This window comes from Penicillium manginii (genome assembly GCF_028828005.1).
Source record: "Penicillium manginii strain IBT 31320 chromosome Unknown utg000002l:1.0-5564898.0:1.0-5567710.0, whole genome shotgun sequence".
Taxonomy (NCBI): domain Eukaryota; kingdom Fungi; phylum Ascomycota; class Eurotiomycetes; order Eurotiales; family Aspergillaceae; genus Penicillium; species Penicillium manginii.
The window spans coordinates 1095681-1119178 of record NW_026643103.1 but is presented as its reverse complement, the minus strand read 5'-3'; the positions used below and the strand labels follow the sequence as shown (position 1 = coordinate 1119178).

Sequence of the window (23498 nt, the reverse complement as noted above, 5' to 3'; positions counted from 1 at the left end):
TTCAAAATGTAATACTGAATAGAAAGGTCGAGAGATGGACAGCCCTATTCCTTGATTCCAATCACAACAAATCGCGAAGGGATACATTCTTGACAGATCAGTGAGCCATTCCTATAGGCTCTAGATCTTATCCCTCCCCGAGCACTGAAGTACATCTGTTTACTTTATTTGTTTACTTTATTTGGTTTCATTTTATTCAGTTGTGTAGCTGATGTGTTGAACAGTGTCGATATCGTTCGATTGTTCATCGAGTTAAGCTGTGGCTCAACAACGGCCCTTCGCCGAACGCTACTAAAAAGGAACAGACAGAATTTAAGGGCTGATACCAGTAGAAAAACCGTGTGGAATTCCTGCTGTTCACTGGGAAAGGAATTCCCCAAACAATCCAAGGTGGTGCATGCTTCAGTGAGTAGCACCCAGCCGATGCTTCGACCAACCGCTCGGAATGCGACATTCTCCCAACTCTCGAATACCGACACGCGAATTTCATGGTCACTTTGCGGGGCTGGGAGAGACCAGAGCGAGCAGACGCCGTGGAATAAAGATCGCGTTGCGCCACCGGTATCCTAGTCTATTCGCCTCTATCCGACTTACGCCGCCATCTCCGACTCTATACACGCCAATTAATACGACACTTTCATTAAAAACCCCAACTACATTCGCTCTTTTAGTCAAGATGCATTTCTCTCGTGTGCTTGCCGTGTCGGCTTCTCTCATTACCCTGGGCCTCGCCGCCGATCCTCTTGCTTTCACTAGTTGGCCCCAAGATGTCGCTGCCGGAAAGCCTGTGACTCTTACCTGGGCTGGTGCCGTCCCTGGACAGGTATGACGGAGCATAGCCAACGATATAACTTGACTGTACTAACAAGAGAGAATAGCCTGTGACCCTGACCCTGCGAAAGGGAAGCTCCACCCACTTGAAGGATGTAGAGACCATCACCAGCGAGGCGAAGGATGGCACTTTCACCTGGACCCCTGGTGACAATGTCAAGGAGGGAGAGACATACGCCTTCCAGGTCTCTCAGGGTGGGCAAGTCAACTACTCCGCTCTGCTTAAGGCTGGCGTCGGAGCCCCCAAGGCTGAGACCACTGGAGCCACCCATGCCACCCATGCCACTCAGGCCACGACCGAGGCCACTGCTGCGACTGGCACCACTGGCACCACAACCGGCGCAACCACCACCGGCACCAACACCCAGACCACCATGACCACCGAGACACAGACAACCAGCAAGCCTTTGATCAGCTCCTCAGCATCTGGTTCCCCATCCGGCAGCCCTTCATCCTCAACTGTCAGCAGCACTATGACAAATGGTCCCATGATGACCAACACCGATGTGATGAATGGCAAGGAGGCATCTGAGACCGGAACCACGCAGAGTGGCATGGCTTCCGTGCCCTCATTGTCCCGTGGGCTTGTGCTGGGAGCTCTTGGTCTGTTTGTCTACCTTGTACAGTAGACATTAGACGACCAAGTGATGAACCTTTTTGTCTTGTTTCAACATGTTTTTTTTTCGATCTGTGGCCAGTCGTTCTTTTGCAAAACACAGCCAATTCCAGCTCGGGGCTACCTTCATGTATATAGTTCCAATACCCAATACTATGGAGGGCAATTGGCCAGGCGTTGTGGAGGTAATCGATTCAATCATTCAAAAGTGCAGTAAAGTGTTCCTGGTTGAAGTAAAAGTCCAAGCGCAAACCGTCTAGCGCCCGCTTAGCGTGGCCCGCTTAGCTGCCGCGTTCCTGACGGATGTCAATAGTCGGCGGATCCGGTGGAACACATCAACTCTCTCTCTCACACATCTCTCTTCATTTCGCTCTTTTCTTTTGCTACACCACTTTGGTATTTTTGGCCGTTTCAGCCTTTGGTTCTTGCAATTCTGCTCCGCAACGCTCTCTTTGGTCTTTCACGTCGTTCACTGCATCAGCCCGCCTCTTCTGTTCATAGATGTCACGTTAAGCACGGCCTCCTATGATGCTCGGCGATGCTCAGACGCCGCAATAAATTAGCAACCACCCATCTGGCACAACTGAGATTCAATACTGGTACGCCGAGATTCTCGTTCGTTCTCCTCAAATTCTTCCACACGCCTATAGTGCTATGCCTACGTCGCAGCCTGCCCCCTCTACCTCCACCTCCATTCTTCCCCCGATAATGAGCTCCAGCTGCCACTTCTAGCTGCGAGTGATGGGATGGCGTCGCTAAAGCGAGCCATCAAGCAGCTTGGCTCAATGACAACCCTCAATGCGATCAATACTGACGTGCTATCTCTCCCCTCACTAGCTTCCACCCAACAACCTCCCCAAGTGAACCTCCCACATGTGGAAACCTTTTTGAACATGCACCAATTCAACGGCTTATTCGAAGACGGTTCCCCGGCCGCCGACGGCCTCAGAGGTCGGTCAACCATGTCCATGGCGTCAGCTACATTCCGCCGCGCATTGCTTACCCGTCCCCGGTTCATCTCTACAGATTCCCACGGCTCCCCTACACAACCCCAACCTCAATTACAACCACAACCACAATCGCAATCACAACCACAACCACAACCACAACCCCCCAACCCCTCCTCCGTCAGTCCGACCTCCCCAGCCGATGAAACACCCACAGAATGGTCCGCAGTCGGCCACGCTGCGACAGGCAAATCAGGCCGCGTAATCCACAACCTCCAAGAAGAAATCGCCCGACTCCGCCGCGAATGCAGCGTCTACCGCTCCCGCGCCGAAGAAACCCAACGCTCAAACGAAACGCTAAAAACCCAAACACAGAACATGTCCGAGCGCCTCCGCAACCTAGAACAAGTCAACGAGACAAACCTAAACTCAATCGCGCGCAAAGACCGCAAAATAGACGACCTCCGGCTAGAAATCCAGCACGAGCGCGAAAAGCGCAAGGGCGCTGAAGCAGACGCCAGTAAAACAAACGACATGATGCGCGATGAGCGCGAAAATCACAACCGGGAACAGGCCGAGGCGCTGGAATTGGCGAAATATCACCAGACGCAGTATGAGGTCCTTGCCAGCGCGACGAAGCGCGAGAAGGCGGATCTGGGGAGGAGGGTGAAGGGGTTGTTTGATGAGTTGGGGGCTCTTAAGGGGGCGCATGAGAGGCATGTTCTTTCTTCGGATCATTTGGAGGTCATTGCGGAACAAAAGAATCGTGAGATCGAGGCGTTGAAGGAGGTGCATGAGAAATTACTGGATAGTCATGTGCAGTACAAGAAGCTTAAGGATGACGAGCTTCGGGATACGCTTGAGCAGGGTCGTGCATATAATGCCCAGCTTGACACGATGGTAACTTCGATGAAGGAGACGCAGGGGAAGATGAAATGGGTCATGCGACTGCAAGAGACGCGAGATCAGGAGAGGGAGAGGAGGAAAGGGAAAGAGGAGGGGAATTAGGTCAATGCATGGATTGGCTGGTTGACCGAGCTTACTGACCCTTCCTCCCATCCCAATATCCCCCGTCCCCATCACATACTATCACATCATTCATTTCTTTTGTACAGACATCCCCCTGGCGTTTCGGAGGCACGGATACCCTTAGCCATGGAGGCGAAGTTCGGTGTTGTATCATTCTTTTAGTTCTAGAATTTGTTCAGTTAGATCTGATGTATGATGACTGCATTTGCATATCAGCCTTATTCCTACTTTCTACCACTGCTGTTCCACTTCCACTTCCACTTCTCTTTCTACTGACCGCATCTATAGTATACTGCGTATACACACACTGCCTATTTTGGCCCTGCCACTTGCACCTGCCGTGTATTCGTTCAAGTTCTTTCCGTCGCTGCACCTTCCGCACCTTCCTCCGCAGCTTCCTCGCACCTGGGAACGTGCCTCAACCTCCATGATGATACACAATCACCCAGCTTCGTGCTGGGTTTCCTTCCTTCCTTCCTTCCTTTTCTCTCCTCTTCAGTAAATCGAAATACACTCACTGTGCCCCTCTGCCAAAAATCACCTTAAACATGACTGTCGAAGCTGACAAAAGCCCGGTCTTGGCTACCGGGGATACTACTTCGAGATCTGCTGAACGTGTCCGGCATGATGAGTGTGACTACCGAGACGCTGCCGTGGGATCAATCTGGGTCATTGAAGATCTTGCGGTGAATTCTATATCTCTCTCTTTGTTTGACTAAAATTACAATTATAGATCCTGCTAACACTACCATTATGAAGATCAACGAGCTAACAGATCAGCTTGAGAAGTGCGGTCGTCCTGCCACTTTGCTGGCTGACGATCTGTTGACAAAAGATAGAGGAATCACGTCCCGAACAAGTGATGTGCAAATCCGCTATGACAATAGTGCCCATGTGCGTATAATTGCCTTTTTATTTTCCTTTCTCTCACTTCGCTTTCATTTCGCTTAGTCGCCAGGAAGCTAATATCATAAATCCATTGGCAGCTTCTCTTCCTTAACACACCTGACCGAAAAGTCCACACATCTTGTGCTGCGGCGATGGACGAGTACTTTAACCGGCACAAAGGCGATCACCTGCTTGACGTATGTGATTTCACTTTTCACATCGGCTTACCTTTTGAACTCTTGAACTGTGCGCTGATGCAAAATTCTAGCTTCCTCGCATTCATTCGCTCATGCCGGCTGAACTTCAAACCGTGCCGCCTTCAGGCAACGCATCATCGGAGCCTATGGATCTTCTGGATTTCAGTTCAATGGAGGATGATGCCTCCGCTACTACCAAAACCTGGACTCCCCAAGAGTTCGGGAGTTATTTCGTGACCGATCAGTTAAATCTCTTGGCCCGAATTGCGGAGGCAACGCATACCAATATCTCCATTGTTACCAACTCCGATCCTCTTCAAATCAGCCTGGTTGGATTGACAGCGGAAGATGTTGATGAAGCGTTGGAAAAACTTCAAGCGACCCTTGCATTCATTGTGAGATCAAATTTGTCCCTTCCTCCTGACCGGCAGTTTGCTCACACTCTCTTCTCTAGGGTTTGCTCCAGGAACCGCTGAGCGATGTTGTTGTCCTCGGTTCGAACGATGAGATACCCCGATATCAGATGAAGAAGTTGATAGAAACCAACCGTGCCACCGGAGAACGTCTCGTCGAGGACCTCAGCATGAGACAAAACCCGAAGACCTTGATGATACCATATCCTCAGGCCCCGGCCATTGTAACCATATCCCCAATGCCACAAGCTGCCACGACCATACCTCAACAAAGTCCTCTACCTGCACGAACCCCATCTCCGGCTACATGGAATCAGTCTGATTTTCCAAAGCTGGGAACTCCTGCCCCAAAGAGCTCCCAGCAGAATATCTCTGGATGGCCTGCTTCATCTACACCAAATGCTGGTCCACGTTTCCCACCCAGGCAACCATTCCCTCCAGCCAGAGGGATGCAATCCAGCACCAGACCACAGGTCAAAACCGCTATCGCTCCACAGTCTGAGATAGGGAAGTTTAATTCACCCAAATTCTTGAATATTAGGAAGACCCGGAAGCTTGCAAATGTGACAGATGAGAACACAGGTCCCGGCGGATTGTCTCCCTCGTCGCCTCTGGCTTCTGCCCCCGTCATTGGGCCCCAACAAGAGCGTAGCCCAACACCTGAAACGACTATATCGTCAGTGCCTAGTCGTGGATCTGAATTGCGCTCCCCGTCGCCTGCTTCACTACCGTCTGAAACCACCGCTCCCAACTCATCTCCTCCTACCCCTCCGCCTGCGCGATACGCTTCACGACCCGGTAGCCCGGAGTCCTTTGTAACCGTTTCGAGACCGGAATTCAACCCTGGAACTCATGGTCGACCCGCACGTGTCCGGTTTCCCACAAGTTTACCTAGCGATGCTGCCACTCTGGCAGTTGGGAAGAGACCTTCAGGTAACCTCGAGAAACCTGGAAATGTTCGTCAACCATCAAATCCGATAGCTACTCCATTGGTCAGACGACCTGCCGAGCCTGCTGCATTGAATTGGCTGAAACCTCCCGTCGGTTTGCCAGTTCCAAGTATTCCAGAGCGCTCCAGCTCGAAACGACCCCCGGTTCCCGCAAAGCCCCCAAAGCTTCGTGTGGTCTCTGGAAATCTATCAACTGCTCTGAAGGATGTCCCTGAATCCCAGACCCTTGTCGACTTCAATGCGATGAATGATGAGACGAAGCCGGCCAATCTCTGTTTGACTGGCGAAGAAATGACTGATAAAAAATGTACAACAGACACTGTGACAGGTAACGACCCTCCATCTTCTGAAAAACTTTTTGACGTGGATGACATATCATTCTACATGGTTGGAGACGAGCCGATTATCCCATGTCTTGAGCTTCCAATGCCCGGCCCCCCGGGAACTGTGTCCTCGGAACCAGTGAATAAAAATGCTCAAGAGCAAGCTCGCGACCAGAAACAGGAATCCAATGTGCAGATGGCCATGGACTATTTGTGTCGCGCAATTCAGATCAACGGGTCCACCAGTCCACCAGAGATCGCCGAAACGCCCGAACCGCGAGACTCAGCCGATGATTCTCCTCATGAAGCCTTGGCTGCGGTGTCTGAATTAGAAACGCGAGAGCTGCACACCGCCATGAATCAGAGGTCCGCTCGGCTTGATATTGATCAGGAGAGCAAGAACCAAGCAAGGGCAGAGTCAAAGGCTCGACACTTAGCCAAAAAGAACGACATGTGGGGCCTGGTTACTTTCCATCATAGTAACGTCGCCAAGGCCAAGCTGCTGGAAAAGGGTGGTGGTTCATCGGAGAGATCGTCTTCGAAGCATAGTACGAGTAAGCGGTCCAGGTCGAAAGATCGTACAAAAACAGTCTTTCATATGCTCGAGCCAGTGCTTACTGCTGCGAGAGCGTTTCCTGGTCGAATCGCTCTGGAGGTCCAGATAGGTTTGATGCTAGTTCCTCCCAACCAGCCATCTGGAATCATGGACCTAAACGGGCTTCGCAGATACTTCAATCCCAATACTGGTCTTCCGCCTCCCAAACCGTTCTTGTCCAATCGCCTGGCGATCGACGAAGGTGGTATTGACCAGCTCATTGATCTTCGAGTTGATGGCTGCCGTATCTTCGACGAGGAACCTTTCGAAGAAACCATTGACTGTGAATTTCACTGCATCCTGCCAAAGGTTGACACTGTGGAATCCTTCCTCGTCACCGTGTTCAACGACGAACCTGCAAGAACCACCGGACCCAATTTCCCACTTGGAAACATTCATCTGAATTTCCCGGACAACATTTGGGATGCGGCGATTGTTCTAACCGGCCAATCACCCTTCGTCAACCTCGACGAGAAAACCAAAGAAGGCATTTTGAAAATGACCAAGGAGTTCCGCAAGATCTTCTCAGGCGCGGATATTAAGATTGAGACGACCGCGCTCCCGCCCCCAGTCCAGATTAAGAAGATTCTGATGAAGCGAGTCTCAAAATACCGATATCTCCGCGCCGGCGACAAGGAAAAAAAGGAAGATCTCTACATGCGCATCACGGAGAATCAAGACTTGGTCATCTCTTACTCATTTGATAAAACAACCATCAAAGCCTACTGTCCCTCGGAATCTGACAAGGTTAACCGTCCACACAGCTGGCTGGAGGTCTCCCTCATCAGCTCGGGAACAGAAGATGCTTTGGAATCAAACTGGAAGCTGGAGGTCGGTTCTCAAACCTCCAAATGGAACACGGCTACACTCTTTGGGCAGGGTACGGCACCCCCCTCGTCCTCCGCCTCGAGCTCCAGCTCCCCTGATCTTATTGATGCACCGGGCCTGTGGTCTCTTTTTGGCCTGACTGAAATCGTTGTCAAGAATATCGATGAGATTGGATCTCGCAAGGAGACATCTGCTGCGGCGCCAGAACCTGAAGTAAATGCACCATCAAAGTCCTTGGTTGTGACCGGGAGCTCTGGCCAAGATCAGATCAAAAGCTTGCGCCTGGATGGTGGTTCTCGACTTAAAGAGCATGAGGAAAACCCTCACGAATTGCGGTACTGGTAGGACGGTACAGAAATGATGATTATCGAGATTGATGGAATGCGAGCTCTCTGTGTGTACTGTGATTGTGAGTCGTTTTGAGAGGTTGAAGGAAGTACATGTTAAGTTAACATTTTGAAAGAGTGGAGAGTTGCTGTCTTCTATTTTGTGGTGTTTTCTATCTCTTTTTGTTTCGATTTCCGAAGAGACCTACATGCTTTTCATGTGTCACATTCATGTTTGAAACTATGCTGTGCTGTTATTTCTTATCTGGACAGGCCCATGAAAGCAGGAGCATCCATTTTCCGTCTTAGCTAGCATCTCATAGCCATCCATGCGAGTTCAAGCTTAGATTAAGTTGACTGTGCTTTATTGTTGGTTTAGGCCTCAGGCACCACCTCAGGTAGTGACGTATCGCCTTCCGAGCCTCAATCATTGTAAAGAACTGAGGTTGTTACTACTACCGCCTGCGTGGACACCTTAGTGACCTGCTTAGGCATCCGCGCCCATGTATTTAGTTCCTTCCTTTCGTCGCTTCTCTCTCTTCTTCTTCTTTTCAATCCGAATAACTTCGTTATCTGCTTCTACATCTCACCTGCGCGCGTATTCGTATCTGAGCTCTCACACTCACTCACTCACCCCTAGATAGCGCATGCATGCACCATTTCCTCTGGTTTCCGTAGTCTGACAATTGTTAAATTGAAATTGTATTGCGCGAGACCAGATAATTGCAATATAGATGAAAGAGTAAGTATAACCAATGATACTACTCCCTAAACCCCAGCTCTCGTAACTTTGGTCCTATCCTATCCACATAAAACCACTCCTAAACAAGATCCTTCAATTCAAACGTGACCGCATTCCGAATCGGCCTCTCCCTCCTCTCCTTCGGCGAAATCTTATGCCAAAACTGCCAGATAAGCGTCGAAACAATCGTCACCGGCAACGCAATAGCCCAATAAATCCAAAACTCCCTCGAAACAGTAAACCCTTTCCCATCAACAACCTGAAAGAACGTCATACTAAACAGCGAAGAGATATACGTCGGCGGCAAAAACACAAACGTCACAAACGCAAGCGTTTTCAGCGCCGTACTATCGGACATCATGGCGTGGCTGATTTTCACGGATAGACTCGCGTCGTGCTGGGCTACTGTGTTGAAGGCTAGTTGGATTTCGTTCGCGAGGCGCTTTTCGTTGGCTGTGCTGCGGTGGCGGAGACTTGTTAGGCAGCTTTGCGTGAATTCGAGCTGGGATTGCACTTGGAAGAATGTTGATTGGGATAAGGGACGGCGGTGGGGAGTGCTTGTCCCTGTTCCTGCTCCACCACTGCTGCTAATGCCAATGCCATCAGCAGCGGTGGGGTCATCGTCGTGTTCTGCGATGAGAGATGGTGGGGGTTTATGCGAGTAGCGCTGGTGGTGTTTGAGGATTTGTTCGATGGTTCTCTCTGCGACGTCTAGTGATTCTGTGACGTGGATTGCGTGTCGGCCTATGTCGTGGAGGCGGCGGTAATTGGGTTGTGGTCGTCCCGGGGGTTTCTCTGCCTTTTCGAGATCGCGGACGTGGTCGCGGATTGACCAGACGGCGGCATCTTGTAGTTTGGTAATTTCTTCGAGGATGTGGGCGTAGGGCCAGAAGGGGTCTTTTAGGATTTCGGGGCAGTCTTTCAGGTCGGGGGTTTGGGTTAGTCGGGGCGTGGGGTTGAAGTAGATTAGGGCTGTTTGGTTGGTGTTGGTTATTCGGCGGGTGAAGGTGTTGGCTTTGGACCAGTCGTAGTTGAGCTTGGGCTCTTCGGGTTTGGGCTCTAGGTGTTTGATTTCGAAGTAGGCCCATGTATCTGGATGATATCAGTTTGGTTTGGACGTTGAGGAGGCTGGGGCTCATGTATTTGCAAGACACCTTGGTTTTGAAATGGGGTGATGGTTATTTTATACTTACTGAATCCCGCGACAGAGTTTGTATCATAGGTTGCTTCGCATCCGAAGTAACCATTTGAGTTGCGGATTGAGGGTGACCAGAGGGCCTTGGGCATGCAGAATGTGTTGATGAAGATGTCACGGCATTGTTGGCATTCCATGATTTTCTCTGCATTTGCGACTCTTCATATTTTCAGCGTTCAACTTGATTCAAGTTTTCAATGTCTAGGATATCTCTGCCTCAACAAGCTTACATGATGTATACTTCTGTATCTTTAGAAACGATAGAGGGAACCTGTCCACGACCCTGGACCCGCAGTTCCGACGTATAAATTTCACTCTCTGTCCAGTCGTCGCCATCACCTGCTTTAGTGTAAGTAAAGAGTATACTGGTCAATTCAGGAAATGGATCTAATCTACCTTGTTTCCATTGCAAGATCGGAATCTTCGGGCAGAGCCTCTTGCATTGAAGATTAGAACCGAACATATCCAAATAAACACTTTAAAGTTGAACGGACGAGCCAAGGTTCAGTCCCGCAATCGTCCAATGAGCGATCAGATCTATAGTATACGACGATCCGTAATAGTCCCACTTCAGGCCTAGGGGATTCTAGTCAATATATGAGAGTTAAAAAGAGCTTGGCTAACAGCAAGAATGAGACTGACGAGTGAATAAAAACAAGTCTCGTCCATGGCCCAGGAAAGCGGCTGTGTAGTCCCGAGACGGTGCGGGGCACACAAAGCCTTGCCAGCGCATCCAGGCGGCTTGGCGGAGTCACCTCAACACGCATATTAGCGAATGAACTAAACCCCTCTAGCGCCTCATCCCGGCCCATGTGGGCAGCCTAGGCAGCTAAGGTCTGCACCCGGGCAAAAGAAATCACTGTCAGGTGGATATTACCCGATTAGCAGGCTAGGAAGTTGAAACACTGGTCTCGTTCTGCCAATCTTATGCACAGAATGCATGTACAGAGCAGCAAGCAAACATGATTGAATGCAAATAATTCCCTCGTGGAGACGAGGCTCTTCAAGAATGGCCCCCGATTCTCGGCTTCGTAAATACAAGGGAACACAGCCGGGGTAAGAGGTCGCCAGGTGCTCCGCCCCATTTTGTTTTGATCAGGAGACTCTTCAAGGCAACAGGGCTTTTTTTCTTGCTCGTATATAGTGGGCGAAGTAAGTCATGTTCCATGTATCCCGTATCGAGTTGCAACTTCAGGTCCCAAAGCGGTTTGTTTCACAATTAGACCGGTCCCGCCATGTCTCTACTTATTTCTCTGGGCCAAATGCCCACAGTTAGAACCATTGTCCATTAACTAATCGCCATCCGTTTACGGATTACTCTTCTTGCGGCTGATAAAGTTTCAAGGCTTCATGGTTTGGTGTCTATACCAATAAACAGTCGCGAGTATCTGGCTACCTCCAAATCGGTTAGCCGCCCGGAGAGCAGAGTTTCCCCTGAGCATCACTCTAACAGATACTGTGATTTTCATGTGATTATGAATTTCAATTGCAGTATGCGATCCATTACCGCGAGGAGAAGAGATGCAGAAACTGCCAGGTGTACTTGCCAATTGAAATTAGCAGACGTGCCTGCCTTTTGTAGCTGTAAACAAATTGTAAACAAGTTGAACTTCACCCGCCAAGTTTGACGATATCTCGACACCATCTCAGTCATCTAACCCGTCTGCTCTGGTCTTGACTCTACTCGACTCCAATTTACTCTTATCATACTGGTAATGTTACTTGAGGAAATCCGGATCAAGTGTTGTTTGAACGTAGCTAATCTGTTTAAGCCGGTCCCGACCAACGAGAACAAGCCCCCTGAGAAGGAGAATCCAGCTCCAAGTGCCAGGCGACATGTTGTAAGTCCTCGCGGACTACGTCGGCAATTCTGGCTGGATGAGGATTATTATTATCCCTGGTTCTGGCTCTGGCATGCCTTGGAGGTCGCCAGGACATGGATGGCCGTAACCAGCTGAACATCGAGATGAGTAAGGCAAAGTAAAGTACCTCTATACCCTAAGTGCACTGTCGATTTATGTTTTGCAGCATGTCGGGGCCTTATGCATTGTCCATCGCTAAAATATGTATTGACTTGCAATATAGATCCCTCGTCAAATTTCCCGCGAGCGCAAAGCCGCGGAGCAGACCCATGCCGGGGCCCGGAAGGAGGCGAAGGAGGAAGAAAATGAAGACTCAGAGGTGAAGAAAAAGAGAAAAGCAAAAGAAATAAGGGAGGGAAAATAGAGAGAAGAGGGAGTGGGACCAGTGGATACCTTTTTTGCTCTTCCGGTGAATGCGAGGCGAGGCGAGGCGAATATCGATGCATCATTGATGGTGGGCTCGTTGATCGCAATCGCGAATACAATCTAATCGCACAAGTTGAGAAGCAGCGCCGAACCGAGAAGGCTTGGAAGTCATTTCTTGTGCAACAAGCGAAGGAAGCTCGAGCGGTTGTTTTCGACCATGTCGGTACCATCCGGCACACATTGCAATACACGAAAATCATATATGCCGCTTACCACGAGAAATTGGCGGAACGAAAAGATATCTACTTCCCCCTTCTCAATATTCCGGCTGGTATGAAAGTCGACGATAATGAAGCGGAATTTCGAATTTCTGGCTTTTATTGCCAACCTGCGCACATCTGATAAGTCCCTCAGCATTCAAAAAAAAATTCATACTTGTTTATGAGGAAAATCGAATGTAGGACCTTGACCTTCACCCTAGGGTGAACGCTAAGGCTTGTTCATACTTGGGAACTGAAATGGACAAACTGCGCCCAAGCCAGCGGCTGTTTTCGATAATTATCTTGAGTCGAAACTGCCGAGGTTGCTTTGTGAAGCGCTATTACTATAAATCTGCTGCTTTATTCTATACAACTGTTCCGATAAATTTTAGTACAGAATGACCTAGTGAGCTACACGTATACCTCGTTTTCAGATGGCTACAGGGCTCTCATAATATGCCTGAATCCAGCGACCTGAAAACCACTCACAACGTGGAGGACTTTATCCGTTAAACATTTTGCTTGATTTCCTGTAGTCGAATATGTAGAGAAATGCAATCTCACCCCGCGTAGGATAATTCTTGTAGAGTTTGAGAACACTCAAGGTATCCATTTCTAGATTTCCAGTGGTAGTCTACAGTAGAAGGCTATTTTGAGATGGATTTAGCCTATCGGAAGTTTCGTGGCACGCGAAATGGGCAATATTGTAATTGTGGATGTGGCTTATAACACTTGCCGAGTCTGGTTGGTCGAGAATCTTTGTATGAATAGAAACTCCTAGTACTTCCACGATTATCGAGCTTTTGCTTTTTCTCTCAGGCAAGTCACAGGCACCAGGTGTGTTGGCCATGGTAACGATGAGTAGCTTTTGCGGGGACTCTTTTGATGAAGGAGAGATGGAAAAGTGCTCTCTGGTATATAATAGTCCCTTGACTGTAGGGGTGTAGGAAGATAAAACAAGATCGAAGGTTCTTTGGGATGGCCCTGCAGAACTATCGCAAGCAGCGTGAAATGGAAAGGAGCTGGTAAGTCCAGTCCCAATCTACCAGATCCTCGGAAGATTTTCCGGGGAGGATTGAATATAATGACTAAGCTTAGCAAAGATAGGCTTTACGCGCTTGTGCTAGAGCTAGGTTAAAAATCCATGGTATGTTTTATTCTTCGTCTCACGTGCGCTAGGCAAAGTCAACTCCCGATTGAGCTATTTCTGCGCTTGAATCGTACTAAATTGAAGAGGAGGGACCAAGCAAAACCCTCCCGAAGATATAATAATAGTATCACTCCGTAGGTCAGTGACATTCACCACGATGATGTTGCCCTTATTAGAAGTACTCAATATTTACTCCGTAGTGAGGTCTTATTGAAAGGAGTCGAAGCCTGGAAGGTGGAGTATGTCCTGTATACATTTTTCAAGCTCTGCGAGCGCTGTTGACTGTCGTATAGAAATGAATTTATCCGCCTGATGATATTGGGCTCTATCGATCGGTTAATATACCTCGACGCGAAGGCTTTCGTATAGAGTACATAAAGCGGGATAGGCAGCCCTTTAGTTTGTTGTGTCACTCTGGTTATCCATGAGAAGACTAAGGATAACACCTTGTCCCTTCTCTAAGAATTGTAGAGCTCTTTTAATAGGCTGCCAGTTTGAAGGGCGAGGGAGCAGGCTTGCGTAGCTAAGCCAGAAAAATGCGAGACAATATATTGTTGATCCTGTAGGCTCAAAGACCTCTTATGAATGAGTTGCAGGAGATTAATAGTATTGATAGGTAGTTCTTAACCACTGTCATGATCATTTTGCTTAAGTAGGAGCTGAAGATCATTAATAGCAGGCTCGATCCGTGCTATAGGATATACTGATGTGACGGTGACCACCTGGCGAAAAGCCTGCATCGCTACATCAAGGCCATTTCTTTGTTCTGTATTCTGAGTATATTTCCCAAGTTCGTTAACTAGTAGGAAATTTGAGGATTATCAAAGGGGGTTTTATAATAGCCTGGCGGGACAGCCGGATGGCCTCTTCGAGGTTATCTATCTGTCCTTTTCGCTCGTATCAAATTGTGAGAGACTTACCCAAGCTGCTTAACAGTAGTGGAAGCCTAGGATGGCTATTAGGAGTAGCCTAAACCGCCTAGTAAAATAATGGGATCGCTTCTTCTAGATCTCTTATCTGTTTAGTTTGCTCGTATCGACTTACGAGTGACATTGCTAGCCCATTGAGAGATTGTGGAAGACCAGGATGATTATCAAGGGTGGCTTAAAGTGCTTGACGGAACAGTGAAATCACCTCTTCTAGATCCCTGATCTGCCCGGCTCGCTTGTATCGGCCTACAAGTGACATTACCAACCTAGTCAGGGATCATGGAATGTAAAGATAGTCATCAGGACTAGGCTTGGCCTGAACCGCCTGGCGGAGAAGCGCAATCGCCTCTTTAAGATCTCCTAGCTCTCCAGTTCGCTCGTATCGACTTACGAGCGACTTTCCCAGGCTATTCAGGGATCTTAGAAGACCAGGATGGCTATTAGGAGTGGCTTGAAGTGTCTCGTGAAACACTGGGATCGCCTCCTCAAAGTTTGCTATAGTGATATATCCCAGTAATTATGGACACTATGTTATAGCATCCGCTAAAAGCCAATACCTCGTAGTATGGGTAGTAGCGCACCACTCTACCTATACTAACGCGTCGTGGTGAACGGATGCGAGTGTACATCATGATGTTACATGCTAGTAATGACCTCGAGAGTACTCCTAGGATAGATTTATTTGTAGTAATAATAAATCTACTCAGGAAAAACCCAACTAGAAGAAATTCTTATCCTCATTGACGAACTTCGCCTTCAATGCCGCAGTATAAAACTTCCAATGTTTGGCTAGAAGTATCTATCAATATTATGTCTTCGCCCACAACACAAAATTGAGTATCACAGATGACCCATTTCTTGCGCAACCCAAATAGACCACTAGTATAGGACAATTTGCAGCACCAAAAATTTTCTATCATGATGACTTGGCGGCGCACCATGCACCTATGTCCTGATAAGCATCTGTAGCTTCCTGGAACTTATCCTTGAATGCGGCGTAGCTGTTTTCAAACTTTTGTAATGTGTCATCATCATATTTCGCGTCGCAATTCAGGGTAAAGAGAGTGTGGTATTGCTAGAACAAAGCAAAAAGAACGGGTCAGTTATCAGAACTTGAAGTGACACCCATGAAGTTCATGAAGCACAAGGGTTTGGGAAACCTTGAAGGAACATACATCCCAGTCAGAATTCCACTTCCGCCATAATTCAGGGCATTTTTTACACTTCGCGGGACCGAATGCTGCCTTGGTACTTTCTGTACAGGCGAATTCTGGATTCAGAAATGCGTTCATAGTTTCGATGCCAACGGTGGAGAACTGCGATGGTACTGATCAATTTCTGAGAACGGCAAAAATTATCAGCGCATGGTGTGGACTTTTATTTACCTCGGGAAAGTATCCGGCGACTGCGGCACACGCTTCATTGGACTAAAATTGAAATGGTGAATCATCAGGCATGAATATGCAAGGGAAATATTAAACTTACCTCGCCCTCTGCGCCGTTGTCTGGAAGAAGCTGCGGCTCACTCGCCTTCTGCTGCTGATTTACTGCAGCACTAACCTTCTCATCGCATTTAAGTAGAGATCTCGTCAGGAAAAAGAGCTCGCCATGGTTACCAAAGGAACTCTTTATTGCCTTGACGTTAGTCTGGGTTTTCCGATACGCATCTGTGATGCTCTTTACGTCTCCAACCCATTCACCCGTTGAGCGCGCGGCGATAACAGGCGCTACCAAGAGTGATGGCACTAGGAGAGAAGACAGCTTCATGATTGATTTGTGTGCGAAAGAAGTCGGTAAAGGAGCAAAGACTTGAATATTTGAACTTGGAACTTAAGTCGGAGCGAACATGCCTATGGGCATTCGAATGTCTTGATATTTATACCTTTGGAGCGCACGCTGGTGGATCATACCAAGCTCGTCGTCATAGATTTGACACTAGTATTGTTTGAATTGCACTTAGCAATCCTGTACCACCCTAATCCGTATATATTGATAAAATTAGATCAAACGTGGAAGTAATCAGCGCCCACGTATTCCAAATGCCAGACCTTGCATATAAATATGAGCTATTGATGCAGATCGATCCCGCCTCGGGTAGGTATAAGCCAATGAGCTCTATCCATCTTGATCAGGGTCTTAAAAAGGTGGGGCAAAAGGATCAAGAAAAAGAAACACCCTTGGAAGAATTCATCCACATTGAAGGTCGGGCTCAGCTGAGATCGTCCGTTCAGGAACACAATCGGTCTGTGTCAAATGGTTTCTATCGTATTTTGCAATACCGTCCACTCTGGGCACGGAAAATCTCGACAGAACTTCCCTATTCTTCCGAATATCTCCTGGTCAAATTTGTATGTAACTTCAGTCTTGATGATACTCTCAAGTCTCAGACGAAGAGAATTCAGCTGCAGTAATGCTCGATCCTGTGCAGTCATAAATAGTACCACGAGCTATTTAACACAAGCCAATCGCGCGAGAGTGTCATAAGACAAAGAGTGTCATCAGACAGATAGTCATTTGTACTGTAGGACCGAAATGCTTGATATTGTGAATCATCTTAGATCTTCCAGAAATCAGATTCAAGTAAAATAGCTGGTAAATAGTTGAGATTCGGGAAAATTTGGAAACAAGCAATTTGAATTCATATTCGAACCAATTGTCTTGGTGGACAGGCAGAATATGCTTGGGTCTTTCAGTAATTTATTCCATCCTTTTGCAATAAGTATAACTTGTCGCTTGATCTCACTAGGTCAAAAAAATGAGAAGAAGATTTTTTTTACACAACCGGGTTCCCTCACTCTTTATTCTAGCTGCACATCAAGTAGAGAGAAAACATCGGCTCGAGACGCCGTGAATTCCTTAGGATTTGGTGCTGCTCTTACCAGTGGAAGATTCAAATCTTGTTTTGGGCTATGAGCCAAGTATAGGTTTTTCTCTCTCGTAAGTATGTACTGAAATAATCAGGGTTCGCCAAGTGGCAAGAGTGGTTTCTTATTTTAACTGAATCATTAATGACGAGAGAACAAAATAAACAAGCTTTGCTCTACTATTCTACTAGTATGACGAATACAACTAGGATCAGGATTGTGTCCCTATCTTTCTTTAGGATCATACTGAATTCGCCCAATCGAAATTAACTTCTAGCAACCAGGATTAGAGGCTCAAGTTGCTTCTTGGAGTAAAAAAGGAGCCTGATATCAAAATGGGAAGTTCATGGGTTGAGAACTTCAGCAATAGTCTCCGTCGCAGAGAGAACTTCCTCGTCCTGGAATTGCCAGCCAACAATTTGTACATGGCAAGGTGCTCCGTCAACTTCGTCAATGTTGACTGGAGTTCAATTAGCCTGGGCTGTAATTTCATGATGACAGGACAACTCACATTCATCCATTTCCTCTGTATCCAGTGATTTGCTGGCATGTTCGTAGGGAATAACGCTGGCAGGAAACTAAATGTTTTCGTTAACGAGTCGGTTGATAACTAGTCAACTGCGGGTTAAACTCACATCGAGAAAATTCCAAATCAAAGTGTATACAGGAGCCCCGTATTTGTCATGAGGTACAGCTGTGCCGCGAGAGGCTGGACAAAGGAGAACGTCGAGCTGATTTTCTCGCCATACCTTGCCCCATTCTTCTCTGTAGTCTTCTCGCTCAGCAGTAAATTGCCACACGTCGTCCAGTGAAAATACATCTTGCTTAAGGAAATCTGCTGGATTGCTTTGGCGGAGACACTCAATCGGATTTTCCCCTGACTCCTCTAGATGCTTTGAGATCGTGTCATTTGTATCCAGCATAAAGGAGCGACACGCTCCTTTTACACCTGTGATTATAGGTGGAGCGTCCACAACCACGATGTCATGACCAGCACTCTTCAGTTTGTCTACCGCAGCTTGCAATGCACGGGATATTGGAGGGAAAACCGGAAACATCGGGTCATTGAAAAAGACTCCGATGGTAAGCCGTGTCTTCTTAGGAATCTCTCGCCATTGCACGGCCAAGGCAGTAGAGTCTTTCAGCCATGGCTGAGAAAGAAGGACCGATCGAACGAAGAAAGTGAGGTCCGCTGCAGAATGAGCATGTGGCCCAGCAGCAGGGGGAATTCCCGGCCATCCTTTTCGAATCAATTCTTGCTGGCCTCCAAACGGCACGCGATTCGCGGTAGGTTTGAACCCGTAGATACCATTGCATAAAGACGGGACTCTTACCGAACCGCCAATATCACTCCCAACACCTAGGATAGATCCTCTGATACCTACTAGTGCACCTTCGCCGGAGCTGCTTCCACCCGCAGTCAGACTCAGGTTATGTGGATTCATGGTTGTACCGAAAAGTCTATTATAAGATTCGCATGTCTATTGAATATCAGGTAAAGTCTATAAGTAAGAGATGATGAGTTATAGGAAGAGAACTTACAAAAAGAGTCTGAGGCACGTTTGTCTTGACGTACAATACTGCGCCTCCCTCGAGTAGCATATCGACCAGAGAAGAGTTTTTGGTAGCATTTGGCTTCTTGAGGAAGGAAATAAAGCCAAGCGTGGCTGCTTGGCCTTCAATCATGAAGGTATCCTGGACAATAAACGGTCAATTATATGCTCCTGCGTATCATACCGAGAACACAAAAGAGAATGAGTACCTTCAGACTTATCGGAAGGCCATGAAATGGACCCATCGGACGTCCATTCTTCACAATGTACTCATCGAGCTCCTTGGCTCGTGCTATTGCTTGATCGAAGAATATCTCGGTCAAGCAGTTAGTCTGCAAAAAAAGACATTAGTTTTGACAGTAAAGAATTTGGAGCAGGATAGGGCGAGGGGCGACCTTACCAGCTGCTGTGCAATGGCAGCCCGCTTGCAGAAAGCGGTAGTCACTTCCAACGAGGTAATTTGACAAGCTGCAAGCAATTCAACGAGACTTTGGGCACTGTTTGTCTCAGTGATTTCAAGTTCCCTTGGGCTGAGAAGAGCGGTTCTCCGCAACAAGTCAAAGGCACTAGTTGAAGTATCTGGGCGAACAAGTTCGGTCAAATCACTGGAAACTTTCCATTCTTGAGGAATTTGTGAGGCACGATGAATGAGTTTTTGATCTATCAACGCCTGCCAATCCTCTGTAATGGCCATATTCAAGCGGTGTTTAAGAAATTGATGGAGTTTGAAGGAGCGAAAGATTTACCGAAACCTTCAAGTTGTAATAAGAAATCTTTTGTAGAAGGAATGAACCTCCGCAGAACTTGAATGTAGTACGACTTTATATATTCCCGGAGACTGGAGATAAGAAATAGATTCCAAGGGTATTCAATACTTCTATCAAGAATGGAGCTTGTTGGATATACCGAGGTAGGTGAAAGCCTGAGAATCCAGGGATGAAGATATTCCCGAGGTCATAGTTGCTACTGATTGGCTTCTATAGGAATTGCCAAGAAAATTGCGCAAGTATCTGTGATTGGTGCAGCGCTAGATTATATAGCTGATTATGGATCATGATGGTACCCCATTGCTAAGTAAATCTCGGAGTGATGCAACACCGGCCCTAAGCTTGTTTGGTTGGTTCAATAAATTAGCTTCATTCCTGACCGGGGTGGGGCTTTTACCTTGGAACCCCGCATATTGCCAAGGAATTTGCGCAAATGTCAATGATTGGTGCCCACATACCAGTAGTTTACTTGTAAAAGGCTAGTAAAGAGCATTTGAAAGCTATTTCTCGCAAATCTAGCCTCACAAAATGGTCTGCGTATGGTATTAACCAGCTTGCCAAGAATGAAAAGCCCCGGGATCAAGGAAAATGCCTTCCCCCCTCGCGGCTATTATTTGTCGCTGGTCCGAGTCTTGCTTCATCAATAAAGCATCTTCCTCGGTTTCAACTAGAGTGCCAATGACCATTGTGGGCCACGTCGCAAGGTAGTTCTTTGTCCATCTCACATCTCGAATCAACTGGCGCACTAGTCCTAATGCATATTCTCGTCGTCTTGAAAAGCCGAAATTCGACAGGAAAGAAGTTTGTAAACTTAAACCCTCGGCTAATGTGCTGAACCTTTCCACAAGAAGGGACGCAGCCAAAACATACATTAAAGTAGTTTCATAAATGGGATTTGTTAAGATGGGAACCGAATCAGAAGAGATTTCTTTGTCAGAGAAAGCAAGCTCAAGCATCCAGCTCTCCCAGTCGCGCATTTCGTGTCGCAAAAGTAGCACGAATTCGGGTAAATACCGTGGCACAGGGCCATGATAAAGCTGTGCGATCCTTGAAATTAATCTACAAAGGGACAGGGGGATCCCTAGGATAGGGCTGTTGGCTATCGGAGGCGAGTCAGGAAAAATGGAGAATTGAAGTGCATCATTCCAAATTTCCTCGTCAAGTCGTGATGTCCAGTCACTAGCGTATCTGACTGAGAGCATAAATATTTGATAGAAAATACTTTCAGCAATCACCCGGTCAAATGGACGGTTGACTCCATTCAATGTGAGACGCGAACGCAGTAGCTGCATTGCCCCGACTGTATGGTGGGCGATATCTTGACAATACTCGGGCTCTCCGGTCAAATGCTATTATGTTCCAGACAAATGTCAGTAATCACGGAGTAACACGCCAAATTTTGGTTTGAGTGCAGGTGGAATATGGGTATTATTTGTCGATAGCACGCACTCACCCCGTAAATATAAAGCAACACAATCGAAAGCATCAGTGCATCGTATCTTCCATCACAGGAAGCAAAGAAATCTTCAGGATAGGCAGCCGTATTTATACTTTGAAAGCCCAAGTAGACATTGGACACCGTCATAGAGTAGTATTTGAGAGCCACTACTTTCAGTTGCCTGTTCAAAGTGAGGTTGTATGCATGCAAGGCGCTGCATGCCAATATCCCCGTCCGGGCTGCTTCAAATCGAATACTTAATTCCATCCCGTATGAGATGCAGTCATCCTGGAATGCGGGGTGACCCGTGGATAGAAACAGCAAGGGACTAAGCTTCTCTAAGAAATGAGCGAAGAGACGCGATTCCGAGCCGGATTCGAATCCCCGCGCTATGCTTAACCGTTTCTGATATGGACTTGCATAGGGCAGTTCAGAAGGTGCAGGATCTCCATGGACAAATCGTCCAGACCCCGATAGATCATGAAGTGACCCGTGGGGCCGGAAGCGATGTCGTTTGTCCAGTTGTTGCTCTGCGGAAGGCCAGCGACAATGACGGCCGGACTTGATGCATCGCTCACATTGAGGCTTGCTTTCATCGCATTTCTTGCGCTTTCGCTTACCTGCACACTTGAGTATGTATCTCCCGCGAAGCATATGTAAAGACCACTTACATATCAGACATCCTGTCTTGGTTCGCAGCATCGTAACAGGCGGATCAGAACATTAGTATCATAGCAGTTGCCAATAATGAGGGACCATTGAGGGACCTGAGGAGACCTCGGCTACACAACGCCGCGCTTAGTCAGTTATCTACGTCGGAAATTTGACCCCCCCTACCTCTTGATTTCTCACTTCAGCAGGAATCCCTTGGAATCCATGGGAATTGGAATCTCATGTACATGTTTAAATGAGGGTTGTGACATCTCCAAGCAGAGAAAATCATTGTTGGAGGGTGGACATAGTCCAGGACTACTAGAACTGGATTCAAGCAAGGCTTTGTGATATCGGAGTTTTGTACATACAATAAACCGTCGTGCGCATCTGAATACCCTCCGAAACAATTAAAAGGAGAATTTCTCCGAGCACTACCCTACTAAATACTGTAGCTTCCAAGTTGGATTGAATGCAAGGGGAAAGATGGAGGGTAAAAGGTAGGTATCAGTCGTACCTGCCTGTAGTAGTTGGGATGAGGTTGAACTTCGGACCTCAAGTTAGACGGGATCTCGACACCATCTCCAAAATTCGTTTGCTCTGCTCTGATGCGATCATTTCTTCCTCAACCAGACCGGTAACGTCACTTGAGAATTGCCGTATCAATTGCTGTTGGACGTAGCTAATATGATGTATAAGCCAACCTCGATGGCCCCTAAAGAGGGCAAGTGGAGCCCCGCCGACTATATCAACGGCCTTGCCGAGCGCTTCGCCCAATGGGGGTGGAAAGACCTCTTAGTCTTGCTCGTCATCATCATATATGCTGCGGCTCTCCACCGCACCCTCCAAAGCGTAATCCAGTACGCGTTGAGAATCGGAACAACATCCACAATCACGACCACAGCACCCTCCTCTAGACTTACAATCTTCAACAAGAATCGGATGCATGTACCATTGAGGATAAGATCGCCACAACTCAAATGCCCGTTATAAGGGCCCAGAATTACCGATAATCCAACCACGGGTATACCACCAGTATCGTGTGCTTAACCAATTTTCCTGATGGAGTCTGCTCATTTCTTTGTCAAAGCTAGGGAGATCAGGGCCCCAGATATCTAGATCGTCCTTGAGCTTTTGCTTTAAAGCAATTTCCTCTTGACAATTTCTTCGTATCTCCTCTTCATAGTAGAGTAGGTCAGCAAAGGCATCAACTTGGTGGACCTTTGACTCTTTTTGAAAGAGATTGTATCGAAACACTTGAAGAGTCCGGATACATCCTTCTCGCTCTAGACGGGCCTCTTCTGGTGTTTTATCACCCGGAAAAATTAGCATCTTCGGGTCCAATAGATTCTTGGGGTCCATTAGCTCGCTGCCATCTTTGGAGTTGGAGGGAGTATCCGTAGGGTCGGAAGAGGACATATTTAGTAGGGCAAGGGCCGTCAGGCTCAAACTACTAAAAGATTTGAGATACCAAAAGCCTCAGTTTTCATCAATGGGCAAAGATGATTTGTAGAATTTCCAAAAGAAAAATTATAAAAGAATTTAGGTCGAATAACATTGGAACGAGGTATTGGTTATGGAACCCGCAAGCTTGAACGCTTCATGATGACGCCGCGTAGCTACTAGTACCGAGAATCGAGATAAGCGCGAATACTTTTGTGGTATATGATAGCATGTCGAATACTAGTATTTTCTGCCTAGGACTAGTAATTGATCTCCGTAAAGTATGTATACACGCAGACTCCTAACCCAAAACAGAATCAACACATTCTATGTAG

At 47.4% G+C, this 23498-nt stretch overlaps 12 protein-coding genes across 12 annotated transcripts; 4 read left to right on the top strand and 8 right to left on the bottom strand.

Moving 5' to 3' along the window:
• Positions 1 to 676: 676 nt before the first annotated feature.
• On the top strand, positions 677 to 1460 carry N7533_001711 (GPI anchored serine-threonine rich family protein; the record flags this gene model as incomplete). Its single annotated transcript, XM_057098361.1, has 2 exons — positions 677 to 823; positions 879 to 1460. 2 exons carry the CDS (start codon positions 677 to 679, stop codon positions 1458 to 1460), a joined length of 729 nt encoding a protein of 242 aa, XP_056963497.1.
• Positions 1461 to 2232: 772 nt separating this feature from the next.
• N7533_001710 (uncharacterized protein) lies at positions 2233 to 3402 on the top strand (the record flags this gene model as incomplete). Its single annotated transcript, XM_057098360.1, has 1 exon — positions 2233 to 3402. One exon carries the CDS (start codon positions 2233 to 2235, stop codon positions 3400 to 3402), a length of 1170 nt encoding a protein of 389 aa, XP_056963496.1.
• A 774-nt stretch (positions 3403 to 4176) lies between these two features.
• On the top strand, positions 4177 to 7962 carry N7533_001709 (uncharacterized protein; the record flags this gene model as incomplete). The annotated part of the gene is made up of 3 exons (XM_057098359.1): positions 4177 to 4317; positions 4580 to 4903; positions 4963 to 7962. 3 exons carry the CDS (start codon positions 4177 to 4179, stop codon positions 7960 to 7962), a joined length of 3465 nt encoding a protein of 1154 aa, XP_056963495.1.
• Positions 7963 to 8764: 802 nt separating this feature from the next.
• On the bottom strand, positions 8765 to 10017 carry N7533_001708 (uncharacterized protein; the record flags this gene model as incomplete). Its single annotated transcript, XM_057098358.1, has 2 exons — positions 8765 to 9777; positions 9879 to 10017. The coding sequence occupies 2 exons, from the start codon at positions 10015 to 10017 to the stop codon at positions 8765 to 8767; spliced, it is 1152 nt and encodes a 383-aa protein (XP_056963494.1).
• Positions 10018 to 13002: 2985 nt separating this feature from the next.
• N7533_001707 (uncharacterized protein) lies at positions 13003 to 13667 on the bottom strand (the record flags this gene model as incomplete). The annotated part of the gene is made up of 2 exons (XM_057098357.1): positions 13003 to 13410; positions 13593 to 13667. The coding sequence occupies 2 exons, from the start codon at positions 13665 to 13667 to the stop codon at positions 13003 to 13005; spliced, it is 483 nt and encodes a 160-aa protein (XP_056963493.1).
• Positions 13668 to 13700: 33 nt separating this feature from the next.
• On the bottom strand, positions 13701 to 14706 carry N7533_001706 (uncharacterized protein; the record flags this gene model as incomplete). The annotated part of the gene is given in 6 exon segments (XM_057098356.1): positions 13701 to 13912; positions 13932 to 14096; positions 14147 to 14317; positions 14439 to 14487; positions 14563 to 14621; positions 14637 to 14706. The coding sequence occupies 6 exon segments, from the start codon at positions 14704 to 14706 to the stop codon at positions 13701 to 13703; spliced, it is 726 nt and encodes a 241-aa protein (XP_056963492.1).
• Positions 14707 to 14724: 18 nt separating this feature from the next.
• Positions 14725 to 15076, bottom strand: N7533_001705 (tetratricopeptide repeat protein; the record flags this gene model as incomplete). Its single annotated transcript, XM_057098355.1, has 2 exons — positions 14725 to 14942; positions 15043 to 15076. 2 exons carry the CDS (start codon positions 15074 to 15076, stop codon positions 14725 to 14727), a joined length of 252 nt encoding a protein of 83 aa, XP_056963491.1.
• A 287-nt stretch (positions 15077 to 15363) lies between these two features.
• N7533_001704 (uncharacterized protein) lies at positions 15364 to 16214 on the bottom strand (the record flags this gene model as incomplete). The annotated part of the gene is made up of 4 exons (XM_057098354.1): positions 15364 to 15522; positions 15623 to 15763; positions 15833 to 15874; positions 15933 to 16214. The coding sequence occupies 4 exons, from the start codon at positions 16212 to 16214 to the stop codon at positions 15364 to 15366; spliced, it is 624 nt and encodes a 207-aa protein (XP_056963490.1).
• A 1441-nt stretch (positions 16215 to 17655) lies between these two features.
• On the bottom strand, positions 17656 to 19558 carry N7533_001703 (amidase; the record flags this gene model as incomplete). Its single annotated transcript, XM_057098353.1, has 6 exons — positions 17656 to 17771; positions 17823 to 17889; positions 17947 to 18792; positions 18854 to 19006; positions 19074 to 19196; positions 19265 to 19558. The coding sequence occupies 6 exons, from the start codon at positions 19556 to 19558 to the stop codon at positions 17656 to 17658; spliced, it is 1599 nt and encodes a 532-aa protein (XP_056963489.1).
• A 1906-nt stretch (positions 19559 to 21464) lies between these two features.
• On the bottom strand, positions 21465 to 21665 carry N7533_001702 (uncharacterized protein; the record flags this gene model as incomplete). The annotated part of the gene is made up of 1 exon (XM_057098352.1): positions 21465 to 21665. The coding sequence occupies one exon, from the start codon at positions 21663 to 21665 to the stop codon at positions 21465 to 21467; it is 201 nt and encodes a 66-aa protein (XP_056963488.1).
• Positions 21666 to 22428: 763 nt separating this feature from the next.
• N7533_001701 (uncharacterized protein) lies at positions 22429 to 22713 on the top strand (the record flags this gene model as incomplete). Its single annotated transcript, XM_057098351.1, has 1 exon — positions 22429 to 22713. The coding sequence occupies one exon, from the start codon at positions 22429 to 22431 to the stop codon at positions 22711 to 22713; it is 285 nt and encodes a 94-aa protein (XP_056963487.1).
• Positions 22708 to 23139, bottom strand: N7533_001700 (uncharacterized protein; the record flags this gene model as incomplete). The annotated part of the gene is made up of 1 exon (XM_057098350.1): positions 22708 to 23139. The coding sequence occupies one exon, from the start codon at positions 23137 to 23139 to the stop codon at positions 22708 to 22710; it is 432 nt and encodes a 143-aa protein (XP_056963486.1).
• Positions 23140 to 23498: the final 359 nt, after the last annotated feature.